General features: G+C 43.7%; 1 protein-coding gene across 21 annotated transcripts in view; it reads left to right on the forward strand.

The window, feature by feature from the left end:
• Nucleotides 1–18,417, forward strand: part of CAMK2B (calcium/calmodulin dependent protein kinase II beta) — a 217,973-nt gene that overhangs the window by 113,438 nt on the left and 86,118 nt on the right. For all 21 annotated transcript variants that reach the window (XM_077919873.1, XM_077919880.1, XM_077919875.1 and 18 more), the window contains exons 4-5: nucleotides 9,102–9,156; nucleotides 13,737–13,802. In XM_077919873.1, coding sequence (XP_077775999.1) covers nucleotides 9,102–9,156; nucleotides 13,737–13,802 — 121 coding nt within the window. The remainder of the gene's footprint in view (nucleotides 1–9,101; nucleotides 9,157–13,736; nucleotides 13,803–18,417) is intronic.

Here is an 18,417-nt window from a genome sequence, read left to right on the forward strand (position 1 = left end):
CACCAATGGGATACTACTTTTTCCTTGCCCCTGTTCTCTGCACTGATGTAATTCAAAAGTATGCTTTTCCACCTACATCACTTGCTTTATTTCAGGCATGGAAACAAGTGTCCCATCAGCCCCAGCTAGTATTGTCAATGGTCAGGGATGATTGGAGTTTAAATCCAGCGGCATTTGGAGGGCAACAGGTTCTTGATCCCTACTCTTATTTTAGTCACAAAACATGGATAGTTTTGCATTAATATCATTTGCCCTGTGAGGAATTTTGACACGGCTGCAGAAACTTGGCGAAGCTACTGATGGTGTATACAAACCACAGTGAGTTAATAAACCATAATATCAAGTCAGGGTCAAATTGTGGTTGAGCCTCTTTTTCTCAGCCTAGCCTACTCCACAAGGTTGTTAGGAGGGTAAACATGGAGTAATCACATCTACATACACCAACCTGAGTGGGAAATAAAATTTGAGGAATAAAAAACTAGCAACAACTGCTGGTATGGGTTGTGGATTGAACATTCTTGTTGCACAACTGATTGCTCAATCCCACACCCCCTCAACCCTGCTGGTTTCAATGCACCCCTAGGTAATCTTGCAAGCCCACTGCAGTTGCTGACATCAGCAAAGATGATAGAGCAAGAGTTTCAGTAAGCAGCATGTTAGGCAGGTCTTTCCTTCTCAAACAACTGGCTAATTAAGACTATGACACCCCTCTCACCCGCTCCAGTGTGCAGTCTGTTTATTCCAGTCATTTTGTTTGAATCCCCCCCCCCTTTTTTTTTTGGTCCTTTTTTTAGTCCTCTGTTTTTCTCCCTTTGAAGTACATTAGTTTCTATGGAAACAATGTCGTCATGGGCACCTTCTAGGTAGGTTTAGAGACAGACACAAGTGCAAAAGAAAAATGAAAAACCAGTTTGTTATATAATGGAGCTGGAGCAGATGCCACGGCGTGGAAGTCTTGGTGAGGTGTGCAGGATGTACATGGGCTTTGTGCAGTGGGGAGTTTGCGAAAGGAAGATGCATGTGTCCATACGGAGACATCCGTTTTCTGTGCATGATGCGGGGATCTTGTGCTTCACTATGGGATTGTTCTAAAGGATTTAAGGAAGCTATTAGGCATATATCACCAGCTAATTATTTGAAGCCCTGTGGTAAAGTGAGGCAGGCTTCCATAAGAAGGTGCAAACAGTTGCTAGGAGAAGTGACAACTCTTTCTTGATCACTTACAGTCATTCAGTGATGCAAAACAGGAGCCAGAATCTCCATCTACAGTATAATACAAAAGTATGCGCCTTACATTTTGTGTTGATTGGTAGTGCTGAGCGTCAGTGGGGCAATGCTTAGTGTTTTGCTGACCATGAGGTTAAAGCAAACACTGTGTCCATGTGGCTTAACTCCCTTCTTTTTCTTTAGCATGATGACACATTCATGCAGCTAGGCAAACCAGCTGGTTTTGTTTGATCCTAGGGAGTGCTTTTTTAACCTCCAGTTTGTTTGCAGTAAAAACAAAGTGAAGACATTTCAGGGAGGGAAGTATAATGCTGCGTTCAGTCTCCTGCACATAATGTTCTCCTGTCCTGTGGACTTAATGCTATATTGTCTTATTGAGTAAGTTTACTGAATATTATTGCCGAGTTAGTATGATACTTACGAAAGAGCAATTGGACCTGTAACAAAATGTTGGAATGTGGACTTCTACTGAGGGTGCCAGCTAACCAACTGCGCCCTTTTCTCTCCCCCTCCACCAAAGTCAGCTTTCCGTGGCTACTGAGTATGCCAAGCCCTCACTGAGCTGTTTCTAGATCCCTTTCCCAGAGTCTACTTTTTCTTCTGCAAACCTTCCCCAAGCCTGCCTATATTTGCTTTTGTATGTGGATGGTGCCGTTTTGGCTACAGAAAGAATGACACTCAGAGAACGAGTTTGCCATTCATATAGGTTGCACACTACAAATAGTGAGCTCTTTCTGTAGAAAAGGTAAAGGGACCCATTAGGTCCAGTTGTGGCTGACTCGGGTTGCAGCACTCATCTCGCTTTATTGGCCGAGGGAGCCAACGTACAGCTTCCGGGTCATGTGGCCAGCATGACTAAGCCACTTCTGGAGAACCAGAGCAGCACATGGAAATGCCATTTACCTTCCCACCAGAGCAGTACCTATTTATCTACTTGCACTTTGACGTGCTTTTGAACTGCTAGGCTAGGTTAGCAGGAGCAGGGACCGAGCAACAGGAGCTCACTGGCGCGTGGATTTGAACCGCCGACCTTCTGATTGGCAAGTCCTAGGCTCTTTGGTTTAACCCACAGCGCCACCCGCGTCCCTTTTCTGTAGAATATTGCCACTCTTTCTCCCTAAATGCTCTGCATTCAGGTTTTCCTTCGGTGGTGTGAATTAGGCTCACTTGAGTATCCCATCTCTTAGGAATGCCTGCTGTCCAGTCATCTCTGCAGTAGAAACACACATCTGTAAATTTGTTTCCTCCAAAGTACCCTGGAAATTGTACTTTGGTGAGGGTGCTCTCTGTTCAAGGTCCCTAGCCCTTCTCACACATTTCCCAGGATTCCCTGTGGGAAAGGAATGACTATTGAATAAGTGTTAAATCTGTGCTGTAGATATTCTACACTCTCTTGGATTTGCTCTCTTGGTGCAGTTCTTTTGTGGGATCTGGCCCTCAAACTGAGGCATCATCCTGCATGAATTTCAATGCAGAGACTGAGTAGTAGTCATATTTTGGCAGAATCAAATCCTATTTATAAGCATTGGCCCTGTATTTGTTTGTCATGCTAGATGTTTTCTCCTCATCTGCAAAGAACTTTTGGAGATGTGGTATTTCATTTGCAAATAATTCCTCCCCCTCCTTTTTGTTTAATTAGCCTTGTTCTGGTGAGGAACAACATGTCTTGAAGCACAGAAAAAGAACCAGGTCTCAAAAGCCTATGAATTTTGTTTCCCTTAAGGAGGGCTGGATCTTGACCTTTCGAGGAGAGCGGAAAGGATATTTAGCACCACACACATTTTCTCATGCCAGTTCCACTTTGCAGGGAAGTTCAATCTAACATTAAAGCGCTTCAGTCTGAAAAGATACCCACAACTCTGAGAAGAAAAAGGGCTTCATTCATTTTATGCAATATTTCCTGCTCCCCTTTCTCTTTGAATGACGTAAGAGAGCTTCACATCTATGCAGGGTCAGTCCCATCAGTAAGCAGAGTGAGAGAGTTGCCTAAGGCAACTGATTTTGGGTATAATGAAAAGGCAGTAAAATCTTAGCTATTTAATTTACTATGATTATGTTTTTACTCCCAGGGAGAGACACTTGCTGGACTTTCTGCCGCAGGTGCCAAAATATCTTAGTCAGACTTGGGTTCAAGGCAACTTAACTGAGGGAGGGGGGCATCATTTGTTCGTTCCCTTTAGGCAGCAAAATCTTTCTGCATCTCATGTTCATGTTCCATTTCAATGGATCTGACATTTCTGTTTTCACGACATAAAGGAAGGAAGTGTAATGGGGCGGTTTCCTTGTGCAAGGGACCCTGTGCTGAAATGTTTTCTGGGGCTTCCTATCATCTATCTATCTATCTATCTATCTATCTATCATCTATCTATCATCTATCTATCTATCTATCTATCTATCTATCTATCTATCTATCTATCTATCTATCATCTATCTATCTATCTATCTATATCTATCATCTATCTATCTATCTATCTATCTATCTATCTATCTATCTATCTATCTATCTATCATCTATCTATCTCTATCATCTATCTATCTATCTATCTATCTATCATCTATCTATCTATCTATCATCTATCTATCATCTATCTATCTATCTATCTATCTATCTATCTATCTATCTATCTATCATCATCATCTATCATTATCTACACACACACACACACACACACACACACACACACACACACACTTTTATTAGTTTTTTTAACATATCATTTCCAACAATCATATAACATAACTTCTTATCTTATACAATGTTTTAGACTTCTGTCAACGCCTCTGATGATTTCCCGTTCTTTATCACTTATTCTGCATTTCTTAATTTCTCTATTACTCTTAATTATCATTAACTAATAATTCTCCTCATAGTCTTTCTTGCAATATTTCAGATAGTCCTCCTTACAAAACTTCTTGCAGTCCTACTAGCGTAATCTGTTCATTACAATTGCTTTTCAAATAGTTCGTATATTTACTCCAGCCTTCTAAGAATCTCTGGTCCCGCAGGTTTCAAATCCTTCCTGTTAATATATCCAGTTCTGCATAGTCCATCAATTTCATCCGTCTGGGGCTCCCCTTCTATCTAACCTACATACCCAGGGCTGAACATCTAAGGAGTGCAGATGATCATCATCATCATCATCATCATCATCACTTTTAATTTGTATACCACCTTTCTATCTTACAATACTCAAGGCGGTTTACAAGCTGAAGAAACAAACAATGTACACCTTATAACAATCTAATGCAATACAAAAATGTGATAATAAAACATACTTTATTTGATGTAGATTGCTTATTTTAAAGCTAACATTCAACAGTCATTAGAATAGTATAGAATAATAATATCAGCATATAAAAATTAAACAGAAACCCACTCTTAACAATTACAATAAATAATTTCGAAATTACAATCAATAAAACAACGGCAAGCTACAGTGCATAAAATAATACAATACAAATTGAGAAACATAGACTGGAGGGTGGGGCAAGGCAGGTGGAAGAAGTCCTTGCCTGATGAAGTCTCCTCCCCTCACAGTTCTTCCTCCAGGACCAGCTTCCTTATGAGGACTCCCAGGGCCAGGGGGTGGGGCAAGGCAGGTGGAAGAAGAAGATGACAATAAATGTACAGTGGTATCTCTGGTTGCGAACAGGATCAGTTCCGGAGCCCCGTTCGCAACATGAGCAGAATGCAACCTGCGTCTGCGCGGGTCGCGATTCACCGCTTCTGCACATGCACGTGACATCATTTTGAGTGCATGTGCGAGTGGCGAAACCCGGAAGTAACCCTTTCGCAGGATGCAACCTGAAAAGATGTAACCTGAACCGAATGTAACAAGAGGTATGACTGTATTTATTTCTATACAGTGGTGCCCCGCAAGACGAATGCCTCGCAAGACGAAAAACTCGCTAGACGAAAGGGTTTTCCGTTTTTTGAGTCGTTCTGCAAGACGAATTTCCCTGTGGGCTTGCTTCGCAAGACGAAACGTCTTGCGAGTTCTTGCGAGTTTGTTTCCTTTTTCTTAAAGCTGCTAAGCCGCTAAGCCGTTAATAGCCGCTAAGCCGCTAATAGCCGTGCTTCGCAAGACGAAAAAACTGCAAGACGAAGAGACTCGCGGAACGGATTAATTTCGTCTTGCGAGGCACCACTGTACCTCTTAGTGCATAGAGACTTCTAAGCAGTTTACAAGTATGAACACCAATGACACAAACATAAATAAGCCACTCCTCTACTGAACATCTTCCAAAATAATAATGCCCACTCACATCACAAAAAGCTCATAACCCACCTACTCCCAGCAGCCAGAAGCATAATAGCCAGACACTGGAAAGACCTGTCAGGAGTAAGCATGGACCAAAGGTATCAAATAGTATGGGAAACAGCCTTATTAGAAAAACTAACCAATAAACTGAAACTGACATGGGGACAAATATAAGAAGACACCTTCACCCTTTATCACATACACAGTCCAACAAGACAACAAGAATCCGCCGACAGCATGTGAATCAATCTGGCTAACCTGATCCAAACACACACACACACACACCCCACTCACACACAAAAATAAATCTCACTACAGCCAACCAAAGACAACCAACCACACCCTAGGCCACCCACAACTTCTCTCACCACCAAGAAAATACAACAAGCGAATAGTAAGAGAACTCACACAAGTGACGCTGACTCAAAACCGCGTACATACACTAAGTAGCAGAATAGAAGCATTGCCACTCGACCCCACCCCACTCACCATTCTCCCCTCCCCTCTTTCCCCCTCTTTTCTTCCTAACCTAACAGTGTATGTAACACGAATGTCTCACAACAAATGAAACTGATCTGTAGAAAATGCAACTTGAAAAGAGACAATGCATGTATTTTTGTAAACTAAGACACACATATATAAGCCACTCAGCCATCTCTGCAAAGGCCACATACCAGGGGTAGGGATGGCACCTGTATATGCTCATGTGTACTCTCTTGTACACCGCAGACACTCGCCAGACACGCAGGCACACAAACTGTCTTCCTCTTTCACTCAGACACATGTTCACACAATCAGAGAAAACAATCCCATTAAAACATAAACATCCATAATTAAAATATGCAATAAGACAGTCCCATTATATAGATATATAGAAACCCTGTATCCAGATCTCTGTTCTAGAGGGGCCATAAAACATCTAATTCCTCTAATAATGTTTCAGCTCCATCAGTGCCGCTATTTTCACACCAGTTCTCTTGCTACAGTAAAGTCTTTTCAAATGTACCTCTGGGCCTTTGGGAGAATGAATGAATGAATGAATAAATAAATCAGCATTAGTAGAGACCAAAAGAAACAGTTCCATACCTGGATTGTGGATAACTAGATCTATGTCGTAGGGGAGACTACTGTATTGCTATTATTCATTCCACTAGTTAGTATGTGAGCTTGTTTGCTCTACCATTCCATTTTTAACCTAGGCCCTGACAATAATAATAATTCCATTTATAACCCACCCTTCCTCCTGAAGGAGCCCAGGGTGGCAGATTTGGATGCGCTGTGTGTTTATTAAGGAAAAAATTAAGTGTCCCTCTATGTTCAGCCAGAAATTACTTTTCGTGATGATTGGCACTTATAGGAAACTTGCGCCAGAAAAAAACTATGGGTTATTGTGGACGTGCTGGTGCATATTGCTCAAATTGTGTTTATCTTGCTCCTCTTTTTCCTGAACCAGAAAGGGGGGGGGGGGGACCACAGCAATGGTTTAGTCTTAAATGTGAACCAGTGCTTGTAATTTCTCTCCAAACCTTTAGAGGAAGTAAAGGTTTTTTCTTGGCTTCATCTCAATGTTTGCATGGAGGGAAACAAACCATGAGCATTGATTCACCTGTAAGCCAGCACCATTTTCTGCCTATTCTCAGCTTGTTAAAGGGAAGAATAGCCGCAGGTCCAATATGAGCAGTATGTAGCAGCCTGCTTCTCATTTCAGACTATGACATGCAAACATGGCCACTTTGTTAGCTTATAATGGATTATTATTATTATTTGTTTGCGGAACGGAAATGTAGGTTTAGAGACTTACCGTACATCCTATTGAGGTGTTTCAGTACTATGGGAGATTTGTAGATCTTCTACAATATTTTCTACTTCAAACATTCAAATAAACATATGACCGAGAGATTTATTTATTTTTAAGCTGGCATAAGTTTTAGTGGCATTATTATACTGCTAAAATATGTATTCTTCAGTACCTTGGACATATTTTAATTTCATCATAGATGGTTGAATGGTTTTCTTGTGTTTAGAAAACAAACAAGCACCCAGCTGTTTTCTAAACCTTTTAGTGTGTCTCCATAGAAAATATTTTGGACTCCTGTCTCCAAATTTTAGATTGTCCTGTAACCTTATGCACCTTTTACGTGGCTTTCTTGATAAATGAATTTTAATTGAGTTGGGTTTGTTCCCACCAAGCAGGCGTGCCAACCAGACTCTCAAGGGAGATAACTGACAGCTTGAACTCCTGATTGTGCTTGAGACACCCATTGCAAGCATTCTGGCAGCCACCTGTCCTCTCCCTCTTTCCTATTTCTTGCCCCCCCAGCCCAACCTCTGCTTCCCTTTCCCTGATCCCTCTGGAATTGCTGCTCCTTCATTTCTGTAGCCCTTCTTCCATACTGCCTTCCACAACCTGGTGACCCCCAGATGTTCTGAACTTACATAATCCTCGATTGTTAGCCCCACTGGCTAGTGCTGATGGAAGTTGTAGCCCAAAACATCCAGAGGGAAGGCTGCCTTATTGTAACCAAGTCAAAGTACATGTAATTGAAATATGCATGCATTTTCCCTCTGCCTACTCCTCCCTACTCCTCCCTTCAGCCCCCACTCCCTGATCTGTTGTTTTCCTGCATCGCTTTTAGACTGTAAGCCCCATGGCCCAAGAGCCTGGTATATCAGCTCTTACACACAAACAATGATGGTTCTACTGAAAATGGAATTTCCAGTGTTCAGGTGCAGTGATGACCGTATACTGGATACAAAGAGCAGGCTGCGCTTAGAAACTCCTCCTAACCATCTGGATGGCTACTGCCGGAAGCAGAATACTGGGTTAGATGAGTATTTAGTCTAATCCAGGAAGTCTTAATAATAATAATAATAAATTTTATTTATATCCCGCCCTCCCCAGCCGAAGCCGGGCTCAGGGCGGCTAACAACACTAAAACAGTACAACATTATAAATACATTCTAAAAATCTTGTCTTATCTTCTTAACTTATTACCTAATTTTTGCCCAGCTGGTTTGCAGAAGTTTGGCTCAGAAACAGGTTTATGGGCAGGCAAGTGCCTGCTGTAGATCAGGAATTGCATTGGAGATTGCAATTTGTTTTGAGTACTAGAAATGAACTGAGACCACAGCCCTTCATTTCACATAAATATCCGTTCCTGATTATCCAAGTGTTGTCTGAACTCTTAAGTGTGTGTGTGATTTTGTTGTTCCTGTTGTTAAACAATTTGGAGTCAGAAATCCTTGCTGATTTACTGAAAACCAATCTACTAGTATATCCCAGTCTGTTTTCTCCCTCTCCCCCTGTATTATAAATCTGTGCTCCTGGGGACTTGGTAGGTCAAGGCAGTGTGGCAGCAATATGCTGGATAGGGGAAGGAGCCTGTGGAAAGGAAGATCTTGCATTCTAAGTGATCTAAATGCTTTGAGATAATCCTCACAGTTATGTTCAGATGAAGGGCCCGTTACCTGGGCCTCATCACACTGCCGCCTTGCAGCTATGCATGGGCTGTGTGCCTGTGAGACCTTATTATGTACTTTGTGTAATGTATGTTTTAAGGCAGAGGAGGAAAATTGCAGGTATGTAATGTATCGTTTTGTGTTCCTTTGCAGTTCGCCTCCATGATAGCATATCTGAGGAAGGCTTCCACTACCTCGTCTTTGATCTGTAAGTAGGAAATCCCTTGTGACTGTATCACTATATGCTCTATTCTTGCACTTGAGGTCCCTGCCCAGTAGCTCACCCAGACCCCTACTGAACTTAACTTGGAATTTCTCTGCTTTAAAATACTAACCTCCCCTCCCGCCACTTCTCCAGCACAGCATCATAGTTGCCACTGATTGTCCCCTTCCTGGTGGCACACTGTGGATAGTTTCCCACCTCCCCTGAATAATAATAATAATAATAATAATAATAATAATAATAATAATAATAATAAAATTTATACCCCGCCCATCTGGCTGGGTTTTCCCAGCCACTCTGGCCGGCTTCCAGCAGAATATTAAAATACAATGATTCATCCTGTATTAAAAGCTTCCCTAAACAGGGCTGCCTTCAGATGTCTTCTAAAAGTCCAATTGTTGTTTATTTCTTTGACATCTGATGGGAGGGCATTCCACAGGACGGGCTCCACTACCGAGAAGGCCCTCTGCCTGGTTCCCTGTAACTTCGCCTCTCGCAGTGAGGGAACCGCCAGAAGGCCCTCGGTGCTGGATCTCAGTGTCCGGGTAGAACGATGGGGCTGGAGACACTCCTTCAGGTATACTGAAGGATTATACAGGTATACAGAATTATACAGTTATAATTCTGAATAAATTTTGTGTGCTGCTAGGGGAATTGAGCAGGCTGTGGCATCCTCACGGGGAGGGGGGTGGAGAAGAAGGCTGCAGCTGCAGCTATTCCATTAGCACGAAGGGGAGGGTGATGAGAAGGAGGAAGGATATCAGAATGATGGGGGTGACTCAGTGCCCCTGACACACTATGCCCAGAGTAGCTAAACAGCTGCTTAGCCAGAGACATGCCCACTAAGACCCGCATCAGTTTTAAAGGCTCTGTTGGCTCCAGGGCTCCAGACAGCGATGTTGGCCTGTCCTTCTTCCCATTCCTTTTGTCAGGATGGCTGTAGGCCATGTCCTGTGCCGACTGCCTTTGCAAAGTGTCTGGGGGCTTGTGGAGACATTGTGTGCTTTGCTCGGCTGCCTCTCACTTCATTCCAGATATAGAAGCTGGTGATCTCATCCTCTCCCCTTCCCTGACAGCTCCAGTTAGGCAGTGAGCTATATTTAGCTCTTCTCTGAGTCAGTGCAGCTCCTGCTTGTCTTTCGCTGGAGTCACACAGACCTTGGTATGTCCCTTGCCTGCAGCGGGAGGATTGAAAGTAAAATGCAGGTTTACATCCCCCGGGCCACATGGCAAAGGACACTTGAGGACCCAGCTGTGGACTGGGCCAGCTGCTGCGTGGGTTGTTACGGTTTTACATGTGCTTTCCGAGACCTTATAGGCTCAAGACTTGATTCCGTGAATATCAAGCAATTCCTGGTATATGCAGAATGAAGCTGAAAGCTGGGCAGAATGGGGAGGCTTTGATCATCCATTGAGGGTGTTTGAAACATTGGAGGGCGGTATACCTTGCTATTCAAGAACAAAGATAACAGATTGCTCCCTTTTTTCATGGAACTCAGCATTACCGGAGTGGTGGGGGTGGGGGACTTTAAACCCACACTTGCTTCCTCACTGTAACCTCTGCTAATATTAATTCCATTCTCTTCCATAACCTCTTTCTTAGACAGAGTCACTCAGGTGGCATTCTCTGCTCATTCACTGGGGGGTAAATCATGTGGCACTCAGTGGGACTTACTTTTGAGTAAAATGCACAGTCATTCTTTCTTACAACGCTAGCAGCCCAACATGGGTCTTTCTCGGTCAGCTTTTGTTAGACACGAAAATCAGTAAACCTGGGACAAGCGTCAAATGGAGTGGTGGTGTTGGTAGCTGCTGCTTATTCCTGAAGTGCATTTGCACTACTCGGGACACACCCATACAACAAATTCTTATACTCAGCTCATCTCTTTCACAAGAAGGGCAAGATGCCAGTGAAACAGACATGTTGAGCTATTACAGTACTGTAACAATGGCCATGCGGCCTGCTGGGCTAGTGCTGGCCTTTGCATACCCTTGACCTGTTTGCTGGAACATGTGCACTGCATCTACCTGTCCTCTAAAATTATTGTCTGGAAACAGTTTTAGATATCTGCAGTGCTTTTTTTCCTAAAAAAAAATATTTAGGGGTACTCTCTCATTTTCCGACTCATATTGAAATACTGCCCTTCAATGAGGCCAAACTTAGATTCACAAAATGTTTAGGGGTATGCGTCCCCCCATCCCCCAGAAAAAAAGCACTGGATACCTGTCCTCTACCTTATTTGTATCCTGCTCTGTCTTTATTGATATTCTGTATTGAATGTGCTGACCACATAACCCGGAAGCTGTACGCCGGCTCCCTTGGACAATAAAGCGAGACGAGCGCCACAACCCCAGAGTCGGTCACGACTGGACCTAATGGTCAGGGGTCCCTTTACCTTTTTATATTGAACGTGAGCCTCCAGTACGGAGTGGGTTCATATGATCGTTTTTCTCATAGCTCAAGGATGGGGAGCCTCAGTTCCAGGGGCTGAATGCGGCCCTTCATGCCAATTTATCTGGCCCTCGGCACTCTCCCCAGGCTGCATCCTCTATGCCAGGCCACCCATCTCCTCTAGACCTGCTTTGTATCCTCTTTACATGTTTTTGCTGGCCAGAACATTTCTTTTTGCTTGCCCAGATGGAGCGTAGAGCGTTTGTGTAGAAACTAGTTTATTGTACATAAGTAAAATTCACGTTCATTGCTTGGCCCACTTTTGCCCCTACCACCAGCAGGTGGCCCCTAAAAGGTTGCCCCAGAAAGAATGTGGCCCTCGGACTTGAAAAGTTTCCCCACCCCTGTCATCGGGAGAACCACATGGGTTGTGGAAGAATTCAGTGCTCAAGTGCTATGGCTGACAGTTGCTTCCAAATCTAGTTTGCCTTGCTGAAAATGAAGGATACTTTTACAGCTGACTGTTTTTCTTTCCTTGCTAGCCATCCCTCATCTTAAAGGGCCTCCTGAATGTTGAGTGCATTTGAGCTGATATCCATCATTAGGCTTCTCAAGCTTGCTCCTCTAAAGCCAGCTGAAATATCTGAGAAGTGCAGATGCTCAGCATATCTCAATAATAAGCAGTGTAGCCTTCCAGCTTGTTGAGCAGCTTCCCAAATTATCATTTTGTCACAGGCCTCTTCCTGCTAGCCATCACTGCGACAATATCATAATATTGTGCTTATATACATGTGTCTCTTATAATAAATTCATCTATATGCAGAGCTGCTCCTAGATTCTCTTCCTTTTGAACAGACATACAGAAAAACTTCTCACATTACCATGGCAGTCTCAAGAATGGCTTGTCAAAGCTTCTTGAGGACTTAAGTTTTCTCCCATTCAAATTAGCAATGTCAAATCCGAAGTTAACTATAGAGGTGAGAATCTAGGCGAAAGTGAGAGATGAAAGAGAATCTGAACTACTTTGGGGTAGTCTCCAGTTTGCAGACATTGCTGCATTATGAGGGGGGATTGCACGGAAGAAGGGAATGGAATGAGGTGGTAGTTGAAGAGGCAGCTATAACAAAAAAAAAAATTGCCCTGCAAATCCATGGTGTTGTTCTCTTGGCTCTCACACAGGAGGCAACACGAGCTCCTCGTAGTCAGGTGATTGGCAGCACAGAGGGAAGTAGCGGGTTGCAAGCATTACATCTGTAGCTCTGTGTGGGTGGGAGAGAGAACAAGATTTAGAGCTGCAGCAACAGCGTGGAAATGAAACAGTACACAGCTTAGGAAGGCAGATGGAGCAAATTGCTCCATGCTTTGGTCCTTGTGCTCTTTGTTTGAAGAGGCCCAATCAGCGGCGCTCACATGGTCCTGGGTGATGACAAGGGAGTACATTGCCCAGTGCTTAATTTTCAAAATGAGAGTATGTACTGTAAACTAAAAGCATTCCTCTTCCTCTTACCCCAAATTTGATGACCAGTGATCTGTGTAATCAACCTGGTAACAAACTCCTGCCATAAGTGCCCCTTTTGTCTTTCACCATTCTTACTTGCCTCTTCCAAAATGTTCTCAGCACTGCCTTCGTTGCTTATATTTCTCGGTGTCTTAAAATGCCAAACTATTCAGTTGGCAGTATATGGGAGGAGCAGATCACCTAGGTCTTTGCCATGGATGAGCAACTGGTTGGCTCTAGAGTTTGGGGAGTTTTGGGCAAAATGCTTCCGCACCGTCAACCCTTTGTCCTTAGGCCCGGATCAGGAGGCAAGTTATCCAAAGAGAAAGTGGGAGGCAAGTGGGGGATGCTGCTACACCTCCTCTGTCTTGTTTGCTTGCTCAGAGAGGACAGACAGTAACAACAGAAGACCTGGAGACTCCAAGGTCACCAGTGGACCCTGCCAGGAGTCCAGCCCTGCTGACTACAGTCAGTGGCCCCGATGATAATTTCTCCAGCAGAACAGGTGGCAGTTTCATCCCAAGTCTGTGTTTCGGAAAAGGGATCTAGAAAATTAAAACTTCTGGCAAGCTCCTCTGGTCTTTCAGGAACAGCTGGACTGTAGCAGTTTGCCCTCAAGGGGCGCTTTTTCAGATTTCAAACTTTGCTTGAACTGTGGTCTGCGTTCTATTTCAGGGTCACGGGCGGGGAGCTCTTTGAAGACATTGTTGCCAGGGAATACTACAGTGAAGCCGATGCAAGGTGAGTGGTAATTCCATCTCCATCTGTCCCTCTCCATCCTTCTTCCTTTCCCCACCCTGCCCCCTTCTTTCTGCTCCCTGATCCCATGCCAGCTTGTACCTGTGCAACATTAACCCATCCATGACTGGGGCGAAGGGTTGGACTCGAAAGGTATCGCAAGGCTACAGCAAAGTTCATAAAACCTTTGGCACCAGTGGTTGCCATGACGTGCCCCATTGCCACATGCGGTGCCAGAGCCTGCTCTGTGGCTTTTCCATCTGATGATCAGGTTGCAGCAAAGGATGGGGTTCCTCTTCCTTTCATAGATATGAAGGAGATGGCATTTTGGCAGGTAACACTTGCCCCATTACAGTGCTACAGGGTGATAAAAGGTAACACTTGCCAAAATCCACTCCCCCTTTTAATACCAAGGTTACGAGAGCTCTTTCCTCTTATTGCATCTGATTATCTTAAGTGAATTGCCTCCAAAATGGACTCTCACCAAGGTAGGCCACCACCGCAGCTGCTTCATGCTAAGGAAAGAGAGACAGGCAGGAGATATTTGGCTCAAGACCCGGTGGGCTGATGGCAAGTGTGTTTTTCTACACCACTTTTCTTGAGACTCAGTATCTTAAGATTCAAAGGCTTATGACATTTGCAGGTTACAGAATGAAGGAGGCCAACGCCAGGTGTTTCGTTATTCAGCTCTTCAACCCTGATTCAACTTCAAATAGATTTTGGTTTACCTAGCCTAGATTATATGAACAATTGTGGATGAAATCCAACCCCCCCCCGCTCCTCCCCCCAAAAGCATGAGAGTCTGTGAAAGAAGTGAAAATTGGACAGAACATAGTTTCTCAGGATCAGCTCTTGCTGTCCAAGTTGTAGATAGCTCTTGAGGAGCCCAGGGCTAAAAGTTGACAGGGTGAGAATAGCGAGGCTTAAAGAGCATCATCTTCACTGTGTTCGTTTGAAAAAGAATCAAAGACTGGAATACTGCAGCGGGTAGAGCTCAAAGTATAGCAGCAGTGAGTGGAAGAGGCCCACCACCGGAATGATACAGAAGAGTGGAGGGTCAGTAGGGTTTGGACTGATGGAAAAAGTATCTGTAATGCTTGAGCACAGAACTACGGCTGTTGCAGCAAGAGCTTCTTTGTGAGGGCAGAACCGCGTTAGCCAAGAAACGTGGTTGGGGAGCTGTCTTTTTTGTCCGGGTAGCATCTCACCTATGGCTACTTCCCATGCTGCTCTGGGGAGTGGAGGAACTATTTGAGAGAGGTGAGATCACGTATCCTCCATTTCTGTGTCAATATGGGAAATAGCCACAGGGGGTGGCACCCATTCAACTACTATAAAGTAAGACCTAACCTTTTGTTTTTAGATTGTAAGCTCTGTGGGGCAGGTGCTTGTTTTCTTGTACTTTGTAGAGGATCATGCACATTGATGGCCTTATATAGATAATGAATAATAATAATAATAATAATAATAATAATAATGAAGTAGCATTATTTATATTGTGTTTGAGCATCTCTGAACTTGGCAGCAAACCAGGGGTCTCTTAACTGAAACTACTAGCTCTCCTTTCCACTTTGTGTTGTTCTATAGTTTTTCTCTAGAGCTGACCACAGGCTCATTCCCTTAAAGGGGAACCAACCTAATTAATAAGAAAGCGTTGTCTTTTATTAACTAAGATAAATATAATAGAAAATATTAGTGGAGGATTTTTCTTTTATTTAATTTAGCCTGAGGGCTGCTTTCCCTCATGGTCAAATTTCTGGGGGGTTGGGAAGGACCAGAGGCAAAAGTTTGTGCAACAATGCATGCGACTCTTAAAGCAGGCTGCATTCCAGCCACACAAAAGTCACAAGGGTTTTGCACCCACCCACCCACCCATGCACATAGCCACTATTCAGCCAAGCAAGATTTATGACCACAGTTCAAGGACGCTTTCTAGCCAGACAAAGCTGCATTGAGAAGCATTGTCTGGGGAAAGATACAAGGGCCAGATAGAGAGGTGTTGTAGGGCCACATTCTGCCCCCAGGCCTGCAGTTCTCCATTCTTGCTGTAAATGGAAACAGTAGAACCTGTTAGTTGCAGTTGTGTGATCATGTGGCTGTTGCCAAACACAGAGTTGTTAAAAAACACAGCCTTTGAATTGAAATTTGCAAAGCACAGTAGGGGAGAGATACTATATGTGTGGCCCATTTGTCTCAAGATGTAGATATTGGCAATAGGATCCATTCCTAGTCTCAAAAGGTAGACTCAGGTGACTTTGTGCCATTACAATGATACCCATAGAAGTGAATTAAAAGAAGTAAGGAAGCCATATCACTTGCTTCTAAAAAACAGAGTGTAGACAAGGGAGGAAGATAAAGTTCTGTTGGGCCATTGGGGGTTGTGAAAGTCAGAGACTTAGTCCCAAGGGGTCAGGGCATAAAGAAACATGTTTGCTTTACAGTGGGCTGTGGTGAGGTGCTGCAAGAGGCAACCCATGGCACTGTGATTCAAGTTAAATAATGGGCCCATTTCTACCAAAGGGCGATAGCTTAGTGGTAGAGCACTTGCTTTGCATGCAAGAGGACACATCTTCAATTTCTGGCATCTCCAGATAGGAAAGACCCTTGTCTGAGACCCCAGAGAGATGCTGCCGGTCAGTGTAGACAATGCTAAACTGGATAGTCTGACTTTGTATAAGGTAGCTTCCTATGCTGCTGTGCTAGATATGTTTGCAAAGACACAGCCGGGGAGACTGATGTTCTTCCTGTGTTTCTTCCAGAATGCAGAGCAGGGCTATGACGTGTAACAGATTAAGCCTTTTCTCAATAAGGCTTTATGTAGACTATGGACTGGAGGCCGTTGAGGTTTTGTTTTGTTTTGGTTTGGTTTTTTTGCATCTGCTTGGGTTTGTATCTGCTTCAAGGCCCATTTGGGTCTACTAATATGCCCCCTCTCATCTTATGCTGGGCCTACAGAATTGTGCTTACTGTTTCTTGTAATCTTCCATCTCTTCCTTCATACAAAATTCAGATAGATGTTCATTGCCTTAGGAGGGGGCTTCATATATTTGGGGACTGACCCTGCCCAGAGGAGTAGAGAAGCACTGCTTCTCAGATTCAGGTGAGCTCCCTGAGAAATGAACTCTCATTTGTTCTGTCACTATTTATTAAATTGTGCAAGCCCTTTGGGTACGCAATTCTAGTTGGCATAGTAGGATTTTTGCATGGTACCTTTGTGGGATTTGGGGCCAACTTCCACTTGTAGTGCCAGTCTAGGCTCTACCACGGAAGAGACACAGATTCACATTCTTCTTATAATTATTTTTGCAGTCTAATTTATATCCCTTTGCGGTTGGGATAGGGAGAGAAAAACAAGCAAAATGGTATTGTCCCCAGAGAGCAGCCTGCCCTCCCTAAAATCTAGAGAAGGAGGCAAGAGAAAGTCAGCTTTGGGGCATCACTGTGGCCAGGCCTGTATCCAGGTGTGTCCAGGGGTTAGAACAACCTTCACCAAACTAATGCCCTCTAGCTGTTGTGGATTACAAGTCCCATCAGCTGTACTGTCTGGGGCAGGTGGTAGTTGTGTTCCAAAACAGCTGGGGGGCACCAGATTGGATTAGCAGGTTGGGTTTGGAGGGGATCCGTAGAACAGCTGGGAGAGGTTCACATAGCACTTCTCTGTGTTGTGTCCTCTCTTCTTCCTCACATTTAAAATGCATTTTTGTAGAGAAGGCCCCAGCATGAGCATCTGTCAGAAAACCTTTCCCCATTTTAGCTGCAACTTCCAAGTTCACTGCAGAAGATACCTCAGGAAGCCTAAAACCCATGCTCAGCAGCACTGTACTTGGTGAAGATTTCTCCTTTTGACATTTTCAGCACTCAGAGGTAAGAGCCTCTGTTTTCAATGGAGCTTATTCCCATGTAAGTGTGCCAGAATCCAGTCATGATTAGAGTCCATTTTAATTTCCAATGACCTAGTTGATCCTGTAGGACAGAAAATGGTATTAAAGAAATAATCAGATAGCAACTGAAACAGTCAACATAACATTTCTGCAAAGCAAGTTATTTTTATCTGTCCTGCCTCCTTATTTCATTTATTTGTTTTAGAGATTTCTAATCCCACTTTTTCATATAGAGCCACCCCCACCCCTTGTCTAAGTCAGTTTACAGCATTTAAAGCTGGTTCTTTAGACACCCTTCCACAATCAAATTCCAAATGCACAGCTCACAGCTGAAACAGATTTATATGCATGCATTTATATGCATGCATTCCTTCCTGTAATTCCTGGCCATATTTAGTGACCTGTGACTACCAGGGGTATTCCCTCTCCTTGAAACACAGCTGTACTCTGAAATATTAAACACTTCCCTGGTCATAACTAGGAAGTGCGGTTTTCCAGAACTTACTAGCTGTTTCAAAAGACTGACTAAACAGCCACTTGTAAGCTATGGTGATTGAAAAGAGCTAAGAAGAGAATTACCAGCAATGGTTCTGTCCCTCTTTTCCCTACTTCCTTGCGGAAGGTGGTCTAAAAAAGAACCAGCTGTTGGGGAACCTTGATCCCAGCTCTGAGATCGCTCTTTCAGATCAAGAATGAAGCCCAACCATTTTATTTATTCAAAATACTGAAGGTAGGTT

Source organism: Podarcis muralis, chromosome 15, assembly GCF_964188315.1.
Source record: "Podarcis muralis chromosome 15, rPodMur119.hap1.1, whole genome shotgun sequence".
NCBI classification, from domain to species: domain Eukaryota; kingdom Metazoa; phylum Chordata; class Lepidosauria; order Squamata; family Lacertidae; genus Podarcis; species Podarcis muralis.